Source organism: Colletotrichum siamense (assembly GCF_013390195.1).
Source record: "Colletotrichum siamense strain Cg363 chromosome Unknown KSG_Cg363_contig04, whole genome shotgun sequence".
In the NCBI taxonomy this organism is placed as follows: Eukaryota; Fungi; Ascomycota; class Sordariomycetes; order Glomerellales; family Glomerellaceae; genus Colletotrichum; species Colletotrichum siamense.
In genome coordinates this window covers 1,078,754-1,094,309 of record NW_023501017.1, presented here as the reverse complement: position 1 = coordinate 1,094,309, position 15,556 = coordinate 1,078,754, and the positions used below count along the sequence as shown (strand labels likewise).

General features: G+C 55.8%; 7 protein-coding genes across 7 annotated transcripts; 4 read left to right on the top strand and 3 right to left on the bottom strand.

Moving 5' to 3' along the window:
• Nucleotides 1–414: 414 nt before the first annotated feature.
• ustP-6 (Peptidase S41 family protein ustP) lies at nucleotides 415–2,993 on the bottom strand (the record flags this gene model as incomplete). The annotated part of the gene is made up of 3 exons (XM_036638074.1): nucleotides 415–1,209; nucleotides 1,270–1,495; nucleotides 1,570–2,993. 3 exons carry the CDS (start codon nucleotides 2,991–2,993, stop codon nucleotides 415–417), a joined length of 2,445 nt encoding a protein of 814 aa, XP_036495261.1.
• A 1,630-nt stretch (nucleotides 2,994–4,623) lies between these two features.
• Nucleotides 4,624–6,421, top strand: terD (FAD-dependent monooxygenase terD; the record flags this gene model as incomplete). Its single annotated transcript, XM_036638073.1, has 5 exons — nucleotides 4,624–4,953; nucleotides 5,007–5,195; nucleotides 5,251–5,979; nucleotides 6,208–6,355; nucleotides 6,414–6,421. 5 exons carry the CDS (start codon nucleotides 4,624–4,626, stop codon nucleotides 6,419–6,421), a joined length of 1,404 nt encoding a protein of 467 aa, XP_036495260.1.
• A 1,186-nt stretch (nucleotides 6,422–7,607) lies between these two features.
• CGCS363_v006223 (uncharacterized protein) lies at nucleotides 7,608–9,071 on the top strand (the record flags this gene model as incomplete). Its single annotated transcript, XM_036638072.1, has 1 exon — nucleotides 7,608–9,071. One exon carries the CDS (start codon nucleotides 7,608–7,610, stop codon nucleotides 9,069–9,071), a length of 1,464 nt encoding a protein of 487 aa, XP_036495259.1.
• A 141-nt stretch (nucleotides 9,072–9,212) lies between these two features.
• ltaE (Low specificity L-threonine aldolase) lies at nucleotides 9,213–10,286 on the bottom strand (the record flags this gene model as incomplete). Its single annotated transcript, XM_036638071.1, has 1 exon — nucleotides 9,213–10,286. The coding sequence occupies one exon, from the start codon at nucleotides 10,284–10,286 to the stop codon at nucleotides 9,213–9,215; it is 1,074 nt and encodes a 357-aa protein (XP_036495258.1).
• A 431-nt stretch (nucleotides 10,287–10,717) lies between these two features.
• On the bottom strand, nucleotides 10,718–12,379 carry CGCS363_v006221 (uncharacterized protein; the record flags this gene model as incomplete). Its single annotated transcript, XM_036638070.1, has 4 exons — nucleotides 10,718–11,456; nucleotides 11,516–11,798; nucleotides 11,848–12,251; nucleotides 12,315–12,379. 4 exons carry the CDS (start codon nucleotides 12,377–12,379, stop codon nucleotides 10,718–10,720), a joined length of 1,491 nt encoding a protein of 496 aa, XP_036495257.1.
• Nucleotides 12,380–13,914: 1,535 nt separating this feature from the next.
• On the top strand, nucleotides 13,915–14,225 carry CGCS363_v006220 (uncharacterized protein; the record flags this gene model as incomplete). The annotated part of the gene is made up of 2 exons (XM_036638069.1): nucleotides 13,915–14,178; nucleotides 14,223–14,225. The coding sequence occupies 2 exons, from the start codon at nucleotides 13,915–13,917 to the stop codon at nucleotides 14,223–14,225; spliced, it is 267 nt and encodes an 88-aa protein (XP_036495256.1).
• Nucleotides 14,226–14,587: 362 nt separating this feature from the next.
• On the top strand, nucleotides 14,588–15,520 carry CGCS363_v006219 (uncharacterized protein; the record flags this gene model as incomplete). Its single annotated transcript, XM_036638068.1, has 1 exon — nucleotides 14,588–15,520. One exon carries the CDS (start codon nucleotides 14,588–14,590, stop codon nucleotides 15,518–15,520), a length of 933 nt encoding a protein of 310 aa, XP_036496157.1.
• Between the last annotated feature and the right edge of the window lie 36 nt (nucleotides 15,521–15,556).

Genomic DNA, 15,556 nt, shown 5'->3' with positions numbered 1-15,556 from the left:
CTTTGGTGAACCAGGAATCACGACTTCCCCAAAAGCTTATATGTACGGTTTGCTTTGATGGTTCAACAGAAGATGGGCGAACCCGAACAGTGACTGGTTACCAGATCCATACTTCACTGCCCATCTGGAAAGAAAGGGGTATCGTTAATTTCTACCTTAGCTGTCACGAAGAATCAGATATTAAGATGGAGCTTCAGTCGTCGCACGGCAGTCATAGCGATGTGAACGTTCGTCGTTTGGCGGTCAAGGGTTCAAAAGACAACTGTTCACTTTGGATTTTTCCATTCACATGCAAAGCTTAGAGAGCTCGCGAAAGGTCAATTCAACAAAGTCTTGGTATGGACCATGGGTATCTTTAATAACTAATATTATTAGATTACTCTATTACTTATTCGACGTCGAAAATATCCCGCCTTAGTTCTCAGCAACCATGAGCTGGTTGGCCTCGAAAGTCCACGGCTTGGGAGCTTCGACGTCGCGCCTGGCCACAGGCACGCGCTTCGGCACACCCTTCGGGATACCAATACGAGGCCTGTTAAAGGGCGCCGGGCGCTCAGCAGTACGCTTCGCAGCTGATCCAGTGGAGGCGTAGTCAATGCCGCCAAAAGCGCACTTTCCGCCCTTGAAAGCGGCCGTAGCGGCGGCCTTCCAGAGGTTGGTGATGTCGGTGTGCATGCTGGCCTCCCAGAAAAGTCTGCAGTCAGAGTACTCGGCAATGAACTGCGCGGGGGTGCCGTCGTCCCAGTTCTGGCGAAGGATTTCGTCCTTGACGTTGACGCCGGCAGCTGAAGAACGGGAGGTGACGTATGTTGTGAAGCGGTCGAGCTCCGCAATCAAGGCTGGGTCCTTGGTGTTCTCCTTCGCGAGCTGTGTGTAGCCGTAGACACTGCTGAAGCCGTAGCTCTGCGAGCCCTTGACGCCGCCGACGCCCTGGATCTTGCCCTTGATTTCGGGACGACCGCCCATGGCGATGCTCTTGACTCCGGCGTCCCACTTCATGAACTGAGAGAAGAGGGTGCAAGTCGAAGCGCAGTAGCCGTCAAAGAGGAGAACAATGTTCTCAGGTCCGCCAAAGGGCCTGGTGAAGTTCTTGCGAGAGCCGTAACCAGTGATGTCGTACCCAATACCATAAGTGGTGTTGGTGGTGTCCAGGGGGTTGTTGAAGTCCCACTGGATGAGGTCTGTGTACTGGTCATCCTTGTACACGGCCTTGAATGCCCATGTTAGCAATTTGAAAATTGAGTCGCGTATGTGCAGTGGAGAACTTACCGGAGGGAACTTGTCCGAGTAGGAAGTGAACTTGTCTAGGTTTCTGTCTAGGTCGTAGCCCCAGTTGTAAACGGCCTCACACTGTTGAATGAGTTCGTCAGAAGCTGTCTTAGGGTCATATCCCTCGCAGTTCTTGGAGAACACTTCCGAGACGGCCTTGAAGCCAGGGGAGTAGCGCCAGTGGCCAGTGCCCTCCTGGACGATGTCGGGGAAGATCTGTCGGAATCTGTGAAAATGTGTAAGCAACACCCTTCTCGTCAAGTCGAAGCACATCAACCTGAAAGACGGGAGGTCACTTACGTGTCATAGCCCTGGAAGATGTAGCCACCGCCGTTAACCTGCACATCGACGACGAGCTTGGTCTTTCCGGCGCGCACAGCAGCCGCGAAGAAATCCTGAACAACCCTCTGGAACTCAGGAGGGTCCTCGGGTGAGAAAGAGAGCATAGCCAGGACGGCGACATCTTCGAAACCCGGCTGGTCAATGAAGTAGCCGGAGACGATCTCGTCGCTGCTGATGATGACAGGGGCAGGGTAGCCGGGCACCCCAGTAGGGGTGGCAGCGGGTACGGCGGAGCTAGTCGGTGTGGCGCTGGTGGTGGGGGCGGCCTCCTTGGCGGCGACGGCGCCCGGGGCGAACTTCTTGAAGAACGTGGTGCCGTCGACGACACCGGTCCAGTTGCCCTTGAGTCTGGCAACGTTGGAAAGCTCTACAGAGGTGCCGTTCTCGAAGGTGAAGGAAGTGGCCTCGCCAGGGTAGACGTAACGGGTGCGGCCGCCCCGCTTGAAGTAGCCCGTGCCTCCAACGGCTCCGTAGGCCTTCTCGTAGAACATGGAATTGTAGGCAGAATCGGCATCCTGGTTACCGGTGACCTTGAAAATGAGGTCCTCGATGAACTTGACCGCATCAACACCGTTGATGAGAGTCAGGGCGGACGCGGTGTCGGGAGTGGAGATGATGTCCTCGTAGATCTTGATAACCGGCGTGGAGCTACCGTCCTCGCTGATCGAGACAAGACCGTAGGGCCGCTGCCATTCAATGGCGTTGGTGAGAATGTCTGAGTAGACGTACAAATGTCCGTCATGGCCGGGTCCGAAGACATTGATGAACATGTCTTGTTGCCAGGAGTATTCGTTGGGGTACTGGTCAGCCTCGATGCCGGCACGGACCTTGTCAAGGGCACCGAAGAGATCGTGGGGCGGGAAGAAGTAGTCGGCAGGGGGGTCCTTCAAGAAAGCCAAGTCGGACTGCCACTCCAGGTACGGCTTCAGCTCTTCAATGAACTTTAGAGCCGCCGCCTTGTTCAGAGGCGCAGAGTTGATGCAGTCGTAGGCAAGCTTGGCCTCCACAGTCGGCGTAGCCGTTGCTGCGAGCTGGGCGGCCCATGAAGCACTGACTGCAGAGCAAGCCGCGCCAGTGGGAGTACCCACGCTGGTGGTGGTCGACGGCGCAGCAATGCAGGAGCAGGCACTCGAGATGCGGACCTCAGCATTGCCGACTTGGTTGGCCTTGCAGTTGTCGAGGGCAAAGGCCGGAGTAGCAGTGGGTGCAACTGTGCCAGCCGTGAAAGTGGCACAGAAAGCACGCGCAGTCTCAAGGCGACCCGGAGTCTGAGTGGCCCTCAGAGCGCGGAGACAGTTGTCGGCATTGCAATCGGCCGCGCTGGCAAGCTGAGTTGCCAGAGCAAGCACAACAGCGCTGCTATCAGCCAGAGAGAACTTCATGGCTGTGTCTGATATTCAGTCTGACGAGACCGAAAACAACGAATGGCTGAGCTGATCCACTGCAGAGTGCAAGCAGAACAAGATGGCGAGCAGCTCATGAAGTATTGTCCGGGAGGCATGGAAGTCGCTTTTATATGCCCTGCCATGCATGCGGCGCTGCTGCACCGGGCAAAAGTCCATCTGTTTACCTTCCTTCCTTGGCCTGCAGATAGCAACATGCAGACCATCTCGTGGTGTCATGGTAATATCCCCTCTGCAGTAGCAGCACTGCAACGCGACAGGGGTTTGGCGGGAAACGCCCAGAACTGGCCCGCGGTCCCGAATTCCACAGTTCCCACTGACTGTTCTTAACAAAAGGCCCAAGCTAGTACTATCACCTTCCTCATTCGACTTAACATAAGAACCTTACCACTAGTCGGGGCCGTTGGCAAGACAGGCCGTTAAGGCCCTCATCACGTAACGCCAACCATTGTTGTCTGTGGAAAATTGTTTTTTTGTACCAAGTTTGTACGCCATTTCATCGCCACTGTATCCCTTACGATTAAATCTCTCAAAAACAGCGAGATGGGATTTCTGCATTGAGAAGTTTGACGTTCTAGGCTAGGAGAGGGGCTGAGGGTGGCCTCTGCGACCAAGCCGATTTGAACGTGGCGTTGGCGCCATCACCCCTGCCTGCCCTCCGCAATTGAGGCACAGATGCTCAGGTTGCAGTGCCTGTCGGCATGATTGCAAGGCTTCTTGCCGACCAAGAGTGCGGTATCTCAATCGCCAAGATAAATCGCCAAGGTGTTGAAGGGATCAATTGCCGGGGACGTAGTGCTGACGCCAAGTTTCCAACAGTAAGTACTAGAATCCTTTGCATTGGATTCGTGAGATAACATCCGCTTCTGTGGGGGCAACAGGCTTCTATGACCTCATGAAAGTAAGGAGACCAACCGTCCCAACACTTCTGGAAAGCAAGGGGTTGGGTCAGACTGTGTACGATATGCCGTTGTAATAACAGATATGGGGTGATAAGGATCAGGGAACCCGCGATAAGTGAGATAATACCTCCCTAGGTAGTAGGCTCCACACATACTGTCAATGTTCGTCAGAACAGAATACCGAAAAAATAGAAAGCGTGGTAAGTAACCCGGCAAGACTCAGTTATGCATTGGTTTTGAAAAATATACATCGCGTTATGTTCGTAGCCAATTGGGAAGGAAAGTCGTCAACTTAAAGAAGGTTGAGGCTCACTAAGCTTGACAATAGCCTTTGATGACGACCCGAGCTTATTGCGGGCAGAACATTCCTGGCATTCAATTGGCAATTCACCTACGTCGATCCCATCTGCGGCCGTAGTACGACAATTCATTCGCTGGCATTATCCGACCTGATCATTCAACAGATCTTCGCGGGCTATGAAAGACAAAGAACCCCGTTGCGCCACGATCAGTGATCACCCCGCACGGCAATCCGATCGGGGAGATTGACTTAACCCCGCCCTCAGCATCGCCCGGTCATCCCGATAGAGCCGTTGACTGGATCAAATTGATCGTAGTCAACTCGCTTCGTATTCAAATCCCCTGCATCATTGCCTCTTTTGTGACAATCTTTCTCGATTGTGGATTCTTAGACACAGCTCACCACCATGCCCGACGAAGAAGTCGACGTTCTTATCTGCGGTAGCGGGTCAGCGGGCCTCTGCGCAGCGGTCTGGCTAGCTCGTTGCGGGGTCAAATTCAAGATCCTCGAGCGCCGGGAGGGTCCGCTCCAGCAGGGCCAAGCCGACGGCGTGCAGTGCCGGACGGTAGAGATTATGGAAAGTCTGGGGCTGTCGGAGGATTTGTTGAAAGAAGCGTATCATGTTCTGGAGCTCGCATTTTGGACTCCGGACGGTAACGGCGGGATCCGGAGATCCCACCTGGAGCCGGACACGGAGCCGGGGTTGAGTTGGCTGCCCCATGTAATCCTGAACCAAGTACGCATGTTTTCCATGAAGGGCTTTAAGAACAGGGCTAACGAGACACTCAGGCCCGGATCAACGAATTCATGATAAAAGACATCGAACGCGTATCTGGGCAGCCTCATATCCAGTATGGCAGCGACGTCCAGAGTGTCGAGGTAGACAGCCAGTTAGCCAAGGATCGAAAGGCTCATTGCGTCACGGTCAAGGCGGTGGAAAACGGTGTTGAGCGCACGTATCGAGCGAAATATGCCCTGGTACGACTCCGATCATTTGCGACACCTAATCGAGTTGCTAACTGGGTGCTTTAAGGGTTGCGACGGTGCCCACAGCTCCGTCAGAAAATCACTGGGGTTCAAGATGGTCGGGGACAGCACCGACGCTGTCTGGGCCGTGATGGACGTCTTTGCCAAAACAGACTTCCCCGACATCCGCAAGAAGTGCGTGCTGCAGTCCTCAGCCGGCAACCTCGTGATCATCCCGCGAGAAGGAGACGAGAAAGTCCGATTCTACATGGAGATGCCTGGCTGGGCGGCAAGCGACGTCAAACCCGACAAGGTGAAGCATCGAGTTGACCAGATATTCAGTCCTTACACAGTGGATATTGTAGAGACTTCGTGGTTCTCCGCGTATTCAATCGGCCAACGCCTCGCAGACAACTTCACCAAAGACCACCGTGTGTTCCTGACTGGGGACGCATGTCACACTCATTCCCCGAAAGCCGGCCAGGGTATGAATGTGAGTCTTCAGGATGGATACAACATTGGGTGGAAACTCGCGGCTGTGATAAAAATGCAGAACGACCCCGCGATATTGGAGACATATGTCTCCGAGCGGCAAGAAACCGCCAACGACTTGATTGAGTTCGATCGCCACTTCACCAACCTATTTTCATCATCGTATCGGAAGGAACATGGTGTCACTGCCGAAGACTTTCAGGACTATTTCATCAAATCAGGGAGATACACTGCCGGGCTCGCAATAGAGTACAAGCCCTCAATTCTGATTTGGCCAAGCGAAGCTGATCAGCTGGCATCGGGTGTTCGTGTGGGGATGAGATTCCCAAGCGCACAAGTAGTCCGTGTTTTTGATGCCCGGGTTATGCAATTGGCGAGGGCCTTGCAGTCTGATTCACGGTGGCACGTGGTCGTTTTTGGGGGAGATATCAATGATGCAGAAGGCGCGGCTCGTTTGTCACAGGTAGGCTGAGCACTGTGTCGGCCAACACGACCTTTATCAAGGCCATTGATATTCTAATCATCATACCAGGCTACCTCGGAACTGGCTGCTTCTCTGGAACGTCTGATTCTTGAACGTTTTCACCCAGTGTTGTTGCTCAGGTCCGACCGGAAAGTGCTGGATGAGAGGAAGATTCCCAGCTTCTTCATTCCAAACACAGGGCATGGAGGAGTGCGACGTAAGTCCATCAACACCACATACTTGTGTTCATCAAGGATCCATTTCGCTGACGAGAGCTATCTGATGCTTAGGTCTCCAAGATGTGTTCGTTGATGACCAGAGTTATCATGCTGGTCATGGCGAAGCTTACGCCAAATATGGCGTCGATGTTGCAGTTGGGGCTATGGTCCTCGTCCGTCCAGACCAATGTAAGTGAGCCAGGTCTCTACCCCTCGTTCATCAGCTGAGAAGATCTCAAGACGTCTCTTTGATATGCCCATTGGGGCGAGCAGACGACATCGTCAACTTCTTCGTGGACCCTACCATCCCCTCGAAAGGTTGAGAACTATGACGTTTTCTTGGAGCGTCTATCGAAATAATCTTGGACGCCACAGCCGATTGGTCGGTACTGGGGCATTCATTGGCTGCAAGAAGAGTTTTTATTGGGTTTCCACATCTTCGAACTTCAGCTACAATCTTGAGCAATAGAGATGAGTTCAGACATAAAAGACGTAGAATTCTTTCGTCTTACGTTTGGTGCCTCATTGAGCTCGAGCACCATCAAGAAATTCTAAAAAGACTTTGTCCTCTGTCGTTGATATCCATCTGTGAGCTAACGGTAATACCTTGGTGACAAGAGCCGGCTTAGAAAGCATGCAAAGAATCTTTCCACAAAAGAGAGCATCCATCGCGGCCTTTTACAAAGCCCCCTTCTTCATGCCCCGACCGCCTTCAGTGGCTCTAGTGAAGTTGCGACATCTTTTAGCGGCAACCCATCTGGGCTGGTTTGTCCGATGATTTCGCGAAGAGTTTTGAGTCTGCTTTGGAGGAACATGTTCAATCTTGACTACAGCATTTTGAAAGGTTTCTATTATTCCCATTTTACTCAATCAAAGTGAACTCCTGTGTTCTGCATGGCTGCCAGAAGAAAGGTATGGGGAAAAGGCTTTGTATGTCTGCTTTATGTGTACTCCGCAGCTTAATGCTTTAGAGAACCCCAACAACTTTGTTAACGCTTCCATTACTATTCAATTTGGACAACTGAGGAATACGTCTTTGCTCTAAACAGGTGAGATTCAAGTATATGAAGCCGGCATATTGATGAAATCTGAAATCAACTGCTGCTGCTCTAGTCCTCATCACGTTTGTGCCATTCATTGCGACTCTGGACGACATCAGCAACTACTCGCTCAAGCAATCCATCCTCGCCTTCTATGGCATCCTGGAACTTCAGTGTCACCCAATAGCTGTATCCATTGGTTAACGCAAAAATGGCTCGCCTCAGCAGTCTACCGTCTGAGTTGATCGAGATGATATGCGACTACATCCGCCCGATGCAACCGATGAGAGACCGCTTCGCCAAGACCAATCATGAGAACACCCCCATTGATAGGGTCCTCCTGCTGGAATGGCGATCTCTTAGAGACCTCTCCGTAACCAGCCGATACTTCCGAAACGTCATCATGCACCGTGGCCTCCTCCACCGCACGCTCATCATCCGTGACTCCTTTCATGAGCTCTTCAACCTCCTGAAGCTCTTCAAGTCAGCCCCGGAGCTCGCCCTCGCAGTCAAACAGCTCTATATCTGCATATCACGGCGTGATCCCGGTCCGCTGGACCTTGGTCCCGACAACACGCTGCCCATTCTCATGGCGATCAAGGACTTGCGTCTGGACTACGAGGATGCGAGGCTCAAGATGCTCTGCAACTATGGGAGGATGCCGCAGCCTGACTGGCTCTCCGGCTTTCTATCCACCTATGAGGAGAAGTCTAATCGGAACGCGTCTATCAGGCGCTACGGCATCCTCGTCAAGATCGTCCTGGCGCAGATGACTAATCTGGAGGACATTGGCGTCGATGTGAGGGACTCGGACCTACTCAGACCTAGGATCAATGGGTACGGGTGGTCCCCTCGCGAGTTCATCCCGAACCTCTCTCAGCTAAGGGCTATTTCTCTTAGGGGGTCCCAAGCGAGCGGTCTAGGAAGTCATGATCTGGACTTCCTGATGAGATTGGGACCCGTCAAACATCTCTACATCGACACCATGAACTCGAAAACGAGCACCTTAGAATGGAGATACAATCCATTCTCTTTTTTGTTGGGCGTCCTGGACAACGTCACTACGCTCATTCTCAGCGACAGCACGTTCGTCCCCAAGGGACTAGAAATCATCCTCCATCGTTGCGCACCGCTTTCAACCTTCAAGTACAGCGTCACCAGTACACGGACACCAAGTCTCTCCCTGCCTTCTCAAGTCGTCGCCGTTCTGGGAGCCTGCCATGGCAAAACCCTCCGTACACTCTGCCTCAGATTCCTGCCCATCGGCGGCAACAACTACGTCAGCGGATCCTCCACCTCCGACAATTTGATCGACGCTCTGCGGGGATTCGACGTTCTGGAAAGTCTTTGGGTCGATCTGGATGCCGTGGCTGGAGGCAGTGAGAGGCGTCCCGCAGCATCTCAACCGGCAAACCTCCCCTCGCTGTCTTGGATCATCGGCCCGCCTGAGCACTTCGTTGCAAGCCTGCCTCGAACCCTGAAGAGAGTCTTCCTCTGTGTCCCAGATAGGACCAACGGATGGGACGATAGTGTCGTTTGGCTGGCGCGCGCAGCAGACGAGTTCCCTGGTCTGACTGACATACTTTACTACACCGCGTTCCGAGGATACACTTTCCGTATGATTAGTAGAAGGCCTGTCAGGTGTCCTTATGTGCCGGTGCTGCAGTGGGATTAATATGCTTGACTGCTTAGGGAGTTGTTCTTGAGGTATCCCGCATCAAGACCAGGCTACAGGAAGAGGGTACGGATGTTGGTATCATGGCATTAGTCTTGTATTTTTATCATTCTTAACATTAATTCATCGCTTTCATCAAACTCAAGCCTTCCCCCACCCCTGAACAACCCCAACAAACCTCTCCACCTCCCCCACCTCCGTCGCCCACGTCGTAAGCAACCTCACAACCGCCTCCCCATCGCCCCTCTTCTCCCACACGTAAAACACAAAACGCTCCTGCAGCGCCGCAATCAAACCCACCGGCAGCACCGCAAACACCTGGTTCGTCTGCGTCACCGCGTACACGCCGAACCCCGCCGCCGCAATCCCCGCCGACAGCCGCGCCGCGCACAGGTTCGCCTGCCGCGCGAGGTCGAAGTACAGCTCCTCGCGGAAGAGCTCCGCGAACTGCGCGCCCATGACGCGGCTCTTGGCCAGCAGCGAGCCGTGCTGCTTCACGTAGAACTCGAACTCGGAGGCTAATCTTGCGTCCTTGACGACCACGGCCTCGCCGAGGAGGGCGCCGTTTTTTGTGCCGCCGATCCAGAAGATGTCTGTGAGGTCGAGAATGTCGCGGAGCGTCATGTCGTTGGCGGGACTAGCCAGCGCAGTCCCGATACGCGCGCCGTCGAGGAATAGAAGCAATCCGTTGGCCTCGCATATTTGCTTGATCGCCGCGAGCTCCGCTTTCGTGTACACCGTCCCGATCTCCGTAGCGTTGGAGATGTACACCAGCCTCGGCTTCGCCATGTGCGGGAAGTGCCAGTTATCATCAACAGCGCGCTGGATCGACGCGGGTGTGAGCTTGCCGCCGTCCAGCGGCGGGACGTTGATGATCTTGTGCCCGGACGCCTCGACGGCGCCCGTTTCGCGCGTGACGATATGGCCCGAGGACGCGGCGATGACGGCCTCGTGCGGGCGCAGGCAGGCGGCGATGGAGATGGCGTTGGCGGAGGTGCCGCTGGGCACGAAGAAGATGCCCACGTCCGCGCGGCCGAGGTGCCGCCTGATGTGGCCGCGGGCGACCTCGCAGCAGGTGTCGCCGCCGTAGCCGGTTTCTTGGGTTGTGTTTGTGGCGATGATGGCTTTGAGCAGGGCTGGGTGGGCGCCTTCGGAGTAGTCGTCGAGGAAGCTGTAGCGGGGGGCCGCTGTGGGCGCGGGGAATTGGGAGGGCATTTTGGGCTGGTGATTGTTGATTAGGGAGATGATGGAGGGAGGGAGGGAGGTTGTGTGCTCAACCCGCAGCTCCCGGGGTAATTTCTATATACATTTTGACCTTGATCGTTTTGTGTTGCTAATGGCATGGAGCGCCGTGGAACGCATTATCGTCCGATGACATAAAATCCGAGCGGGTTACTAACTGCTACGTTAGTCAGTGCGGGAACCCGGTGGGTCGGTGCTCATGCTCAACAAAACACTGACAGGAACATGTCGCGTGTGTCTCGAAACTCTAAAATGAAGTACGGCTACTTGCGGCGTGGTGGCGGATATGTTCGGCATCGCGGGGACCGGATGGGGATCCCGGGTTGTCTTATCTTTTTGGCAGGGAGCAGGGAGCTTGGTGTTGACCCGTGTGTCCCTCAGCGTGCGTTTTTTCGGGGGGGTGGTCACGAGGATATCGTCTGCGACGCGTCCAGCGAGAAGTCGATGAAACTGCGGTACGTCTCCACGGTTGAGGCGTCGAGGGGCCGCGGGTATGTGAGGACCTTTTGGGACCTCGGGCGCAGGGGAACGCCGGTTGCGGTGAGGTCGTTGGCGTGGTCGAACAGCTCGGGGTACTTCGCGTAGAAGGCCGGGTCGATCTTGTAATACGACGCGCCCTTGTCCATGTTGAGCTGCTTGAACGCGGCGCGGGCGTACGCCGGCGACGAGAAGAGGGCCGTCACGTCCGGCGCCGGGAGCGTAACTGCCGGCGTCGTCGTGTCGGCATCCTCGTCGGCGGCGGTGGTTGACATGGCCGTGATGAGGTCGGTGACGCGGATGTAGACGGTGACGTCGGGCGCGCCGCGGACGAGGTCGGACATGGTGGTCTCGACGACGTAGCCGGTGACGGCGTCGCAGAAGATCTGGTCGATGTGGGGGTTGGCGGCGTGCAGCTGGATGAGGCGGTCGCGGATGGAGGGGAAGGGAATCCAGTCGATGACGCGGGGGTGCGGGTGCTTCATCTGCGCCTCTGTTGGCCGGTAGCGCTGGTGAAGCTTGTCGAAGGTGGCGGCGGAGGGGTAGAGTTGCCAGGCGGTGAGCTCGATGATGTGGAAGAAGCGTGTTTTGGCGTACCAGGCCATCACGTCAGGGCGAGTCATGCTGTTGAACATTGAAAGGACCATGAGGACTGGTTGGTAGATGCTTTGGAAGGTTAGCCGGTGTGTATATTTAGTTTGTGCTTGGGGTGATGAGTTGGTTACCCTTGCATTGAGGGCTGGCCTTCAGGAGAGAATCCGGAGGCAGCCAACTTGCTCTTCAATAGTCGCTGGAGAAGCTGGATGTGGTCCGAGAATGGCGAATTTGATAGCGTCCAATTCTTCCTGAAGACCAAGCTTGACTCTTGGGTCGCTGCCATGGCTGCCTGGTATGGCTCAACGCCGGTTTGGTACTCAAAGCTCCAGATGTTCGGGATCTGGTTATAAAGAGGGCTGATGCCGGCGGCGTTGATCAATTCTGGCAGGGAACCAGTGTCGTCAAGATGTCCTTTAAAGAGTCAGTATGTGTTGTCATGCTGATGAAAATGAGCACCTACCTGCTGCAGGTTGATGTCCCAGGTGAGCATCAAAGTCAAATAGTGTGGTGTCAAACGACGTAATGTCCATCGACCGTAGCGCAAGGGCATCAGCCGTTCCTGATTGATGCAAGTGACTTTCTTCAATCTCACTCGGGCCCTCGTGTGTCTTGCAACCACCAGAAGCTGTGTCGTTGAGCGTCTTGGACACAGTATCATTCAACCCTTGCAAGTTGGCCATGAGTCGAGATAGTCTCGTCTGCACCTCGACCAATTGCGCCCGGAGCTGACGGTTCTCCTGCTGGAGAGCTGCAACTCGCTCATCTTCTGGTTTCTGATCCGTGTTGACCCTATTGCTGAGTTCTCGGATGCGCTCCTGCTGTCTGCGCCGGAAGGCCTGCTGGGAGAGGCGGTTGCGAAGTCGTCTAGACAGGTTGCGTTAGCCGTCGCAAACGAATAATTCGTGAAATGAGTTAGTTGGCTCATACTTCCGCTCCTGCTCCGTCATTGTGTCCTTCTCGTCACCATGAGGTTGGAGCTCGTTGTGACCCATGCTGGTGGTCGCTTTCCTTGGCATTCTGGCGTTGATGGCTCATGAGTGGTGAGAAGTTGTTGGTCTGGAGGGAGCTTATCGATGGTCGCGAAATTCGGAAATGTCACCGCCCAGGCCAATTGGGTTTGACGATGGTCCGTGCGCGGAGCTAGTACCGGGGCCCACCTCCGATCCACCCTCCGAAATCTCCGGTTCGCAGGCACCGGAATCGGCGACTGGCCTTCCGGTCCTCGCTATCTCTCCACCGGCCCGGTGCTGTGCCGGCGTTGCGCTGCTTTCACCGCCCATCACCCCGCGACTCGCAATTCGTTTATGACGAAGTCCGCCCGCAGCATGTCGCAACCTTCCATGCAGACTTGTTGTGGCCATGTTTCGCTTACCGGAGATTTTAAGACGTACTGTCTCTCAGTGTCTTAGGGTGTCTCCCTGGGGTAGGTATACCGCTTGTGGGGTAGGGGCCGTTGTTTTACCGTCTTTCATCATGAAGCCATTCAAGACTTGTCACAAATGCGGTTTCCTCTTATCTCTCGCATCAAACACGCTCTTCTTCAGCAACGACCAGCCCCGCTCGTCACAGTTGATTGGCGTCTCTCGTTAGCAGACACAACGTGGCCACCCTTGAAGCCCAAAGCATGACAGCCCAAAATGGGTCTTGAAGCTGTAATGTGTCTTTAGCCATCACCATCGTCAACCACTTGGGTAGGCTCGATGGAGATCGCCAATCGCACAACCCCCTGGACGAACAAGCACCAGTTCATCCAATTGCGTCAAGTAGCGATCAGCCACATATACGAAAAAAAGCAGCCACCAGGCAAACAACACATCTCGCATGCAGCAATCACGGCAGCAGACATCGACATTGGCCGCAGTCCAATAGTCCACCAGTCTCTTCCCGCCGCCATCTCTTTTAATAGGCCAGGGTGCGGTGGGAGGATGGACCCTGGCCGTTGAAACTTGAGCGGCTGGGAGAAAAAAAAAGGGGACGCTCCTTGGCTGCTCCCGACGGGGACCCGCGGGGGCGTGGGAGCCGACCAGTTACAGGCGACGGGAGACGCTTAGTGGGGACCCAGCCACTGACATTCCCGAGCTCAGCGCAGACAGAGTGACAGCCCACCACCCAACGGGCCAATGGGCCAATGCACGTAATCGTCGTCGTGCCATTGTGGACTCTGCTGCGAAAATTGTTAGTGCCGTCGCCTTTTCCCAGCCACTTGGATACTGTCAATGTAATAGTCTGTCTCTTCGCTCGAGAAAGAAGGAAATGTCTGTGTTTTCTTTCTTTCCTAGCTCCCGTCGTTCCATTCTGTTGATCTCGGTCTTTTTGCACCTGTCAAAAAGTACAAACGTTTTTTTGTCGTTGTTCAGGGTTGGCCCCTAATCACCAAGCTTCCATTCGTGTCTTTCCCAGCCTCCATCAAGAGCGAAGAGAGACGCCAATCCCAGAACCCAGACGCAAAGTTACAGCGTAGTGTCTCATTCGTCCTCCTCCCACTGTCCCCCTCGACAACGCTCAAACGGCGGCCTTCCTCGCAATCATGGCCATGGGCATCCAGCAGCAGAACCACCACCACCAGGGATCACCGCCCATGTTCCCCGGCGACTTTGTCGACTACGGCGGCCAGTATGAGACAAACGACCGCCAGCCGCGAAACACCAACAACGGCACCGGCAACGGTCGCTACCGCCGCCCTCGATCCCCCTCCCTCGACGACGACTCTCGCTTCACCACCGGCGCCCCCAGCGAGCAGACAAACTCGGAGCTGCACGACGCCGTCCTCGCCCAGGCGGCCCATCAACAGGTGAGTTAGATTGCCTTGGCTTACAGCGAACATCCCACACAAAGTAGAAACAGAGAGAGCACGGAGCCCGAGGGAAAAGCAAGATCTGCTTTGGAGCTGGTAGCTGGTACAGGCACCGTGCCACCAGCCTCCAGAATTTCTTACCTCATACTACCTCCTCAAACTCTTTTGTCGTACAAGGAGCCAGCGCTCGCACCCCCCAACCTCCCACCTCTCCTCCCCTCCCTTTTCACACCTAAACACGGGCACACCCGCTTGCTCGTGCTGCCCAAAAAACATCAGACGAACACACACATACACCTACGCGCACATACACATCCATTACCTCACACAAACACCACAAACCACCACCACGACCGCGATCGCGAACCCCGCGACAAAGACACAACAGCTGACAATGTCTTCCACAATGCAGCAGCGAGTAGTCCCAACAACCCAGCCCGCCGGCGCGCGCACCCAAGCCCGCGCCGCCGGCCCCCGAAGCGGCCCCCCCTCCATGGCAAACGCCTCCCAGAACCGCCGCTCATACCCTCAGCCGCCGCCCGTCAACTCCCAACTGCCCCCCTACGCCGGCAACCCCGAAGACGAGTGGTCCCCGGCCTCCCGCGCCGCCGCCGCCGCCGCCGGAGGAGCAGGGGCAGGTGCAGGAGGCTACTCCCGCCGGCGCACAGAACGCCACGCGCGCCGCCAGTCCTCCACCTCCGGCGCGCCCACTGCCTCCGACCCCGCCCTCCAAATGTCCGGCGGCGCCGCCTCCTCCTCTCCCCGAATCAACAACAACGGCGACCACCACCCGCAGCGCGCGCCCTCCAACCCCGCCGGCCTGCGCCCGCCCTCCCCACCGACGGCCGGCATGAACCTCGGCCTCGCCGGCGACGAGATCTCGCGCCTGCAGAGCCCCTCCATCTCCAAGAGCGTGCTGGAGCCGCTGCAGCGCAAGATGCTCGAGTACCACAACCTTATGGAGGAGGCGCAGGGCCAGATGACGCAGCTCGACGCGGAGCTGCGCGCGCTGCAGGAGCGCCGGCGCCAGGCCGAGCAGCGGTTTGTCGACGCCAAGGGCAAGCACGACGAGTACGAGCGCCAGCACCTCGACGTCGAGAAGGCCCTGCGCGGGGACTACGCCATGCCGATCCCCCAACCGCAGCAGCAGCAGCAGCAGCAGCAGATACACCCGCAGGCGTCTTCGCAGCAGCAGCACCAGATGTACAACGACAGCCCGCCGCGGACGCTGGGGCGCCCGGCGTCGAGCATCATGAGCTACGACGAGAGGCCGATGAGCGGGCGCAGCTCGATGCAGGGGAAGAAGGGCAAGTTCCGGATTAGTTTGTTCGGGAGGTAGATCAGCGTGCTGATTTTGGTGACACAGCAGGGGGTG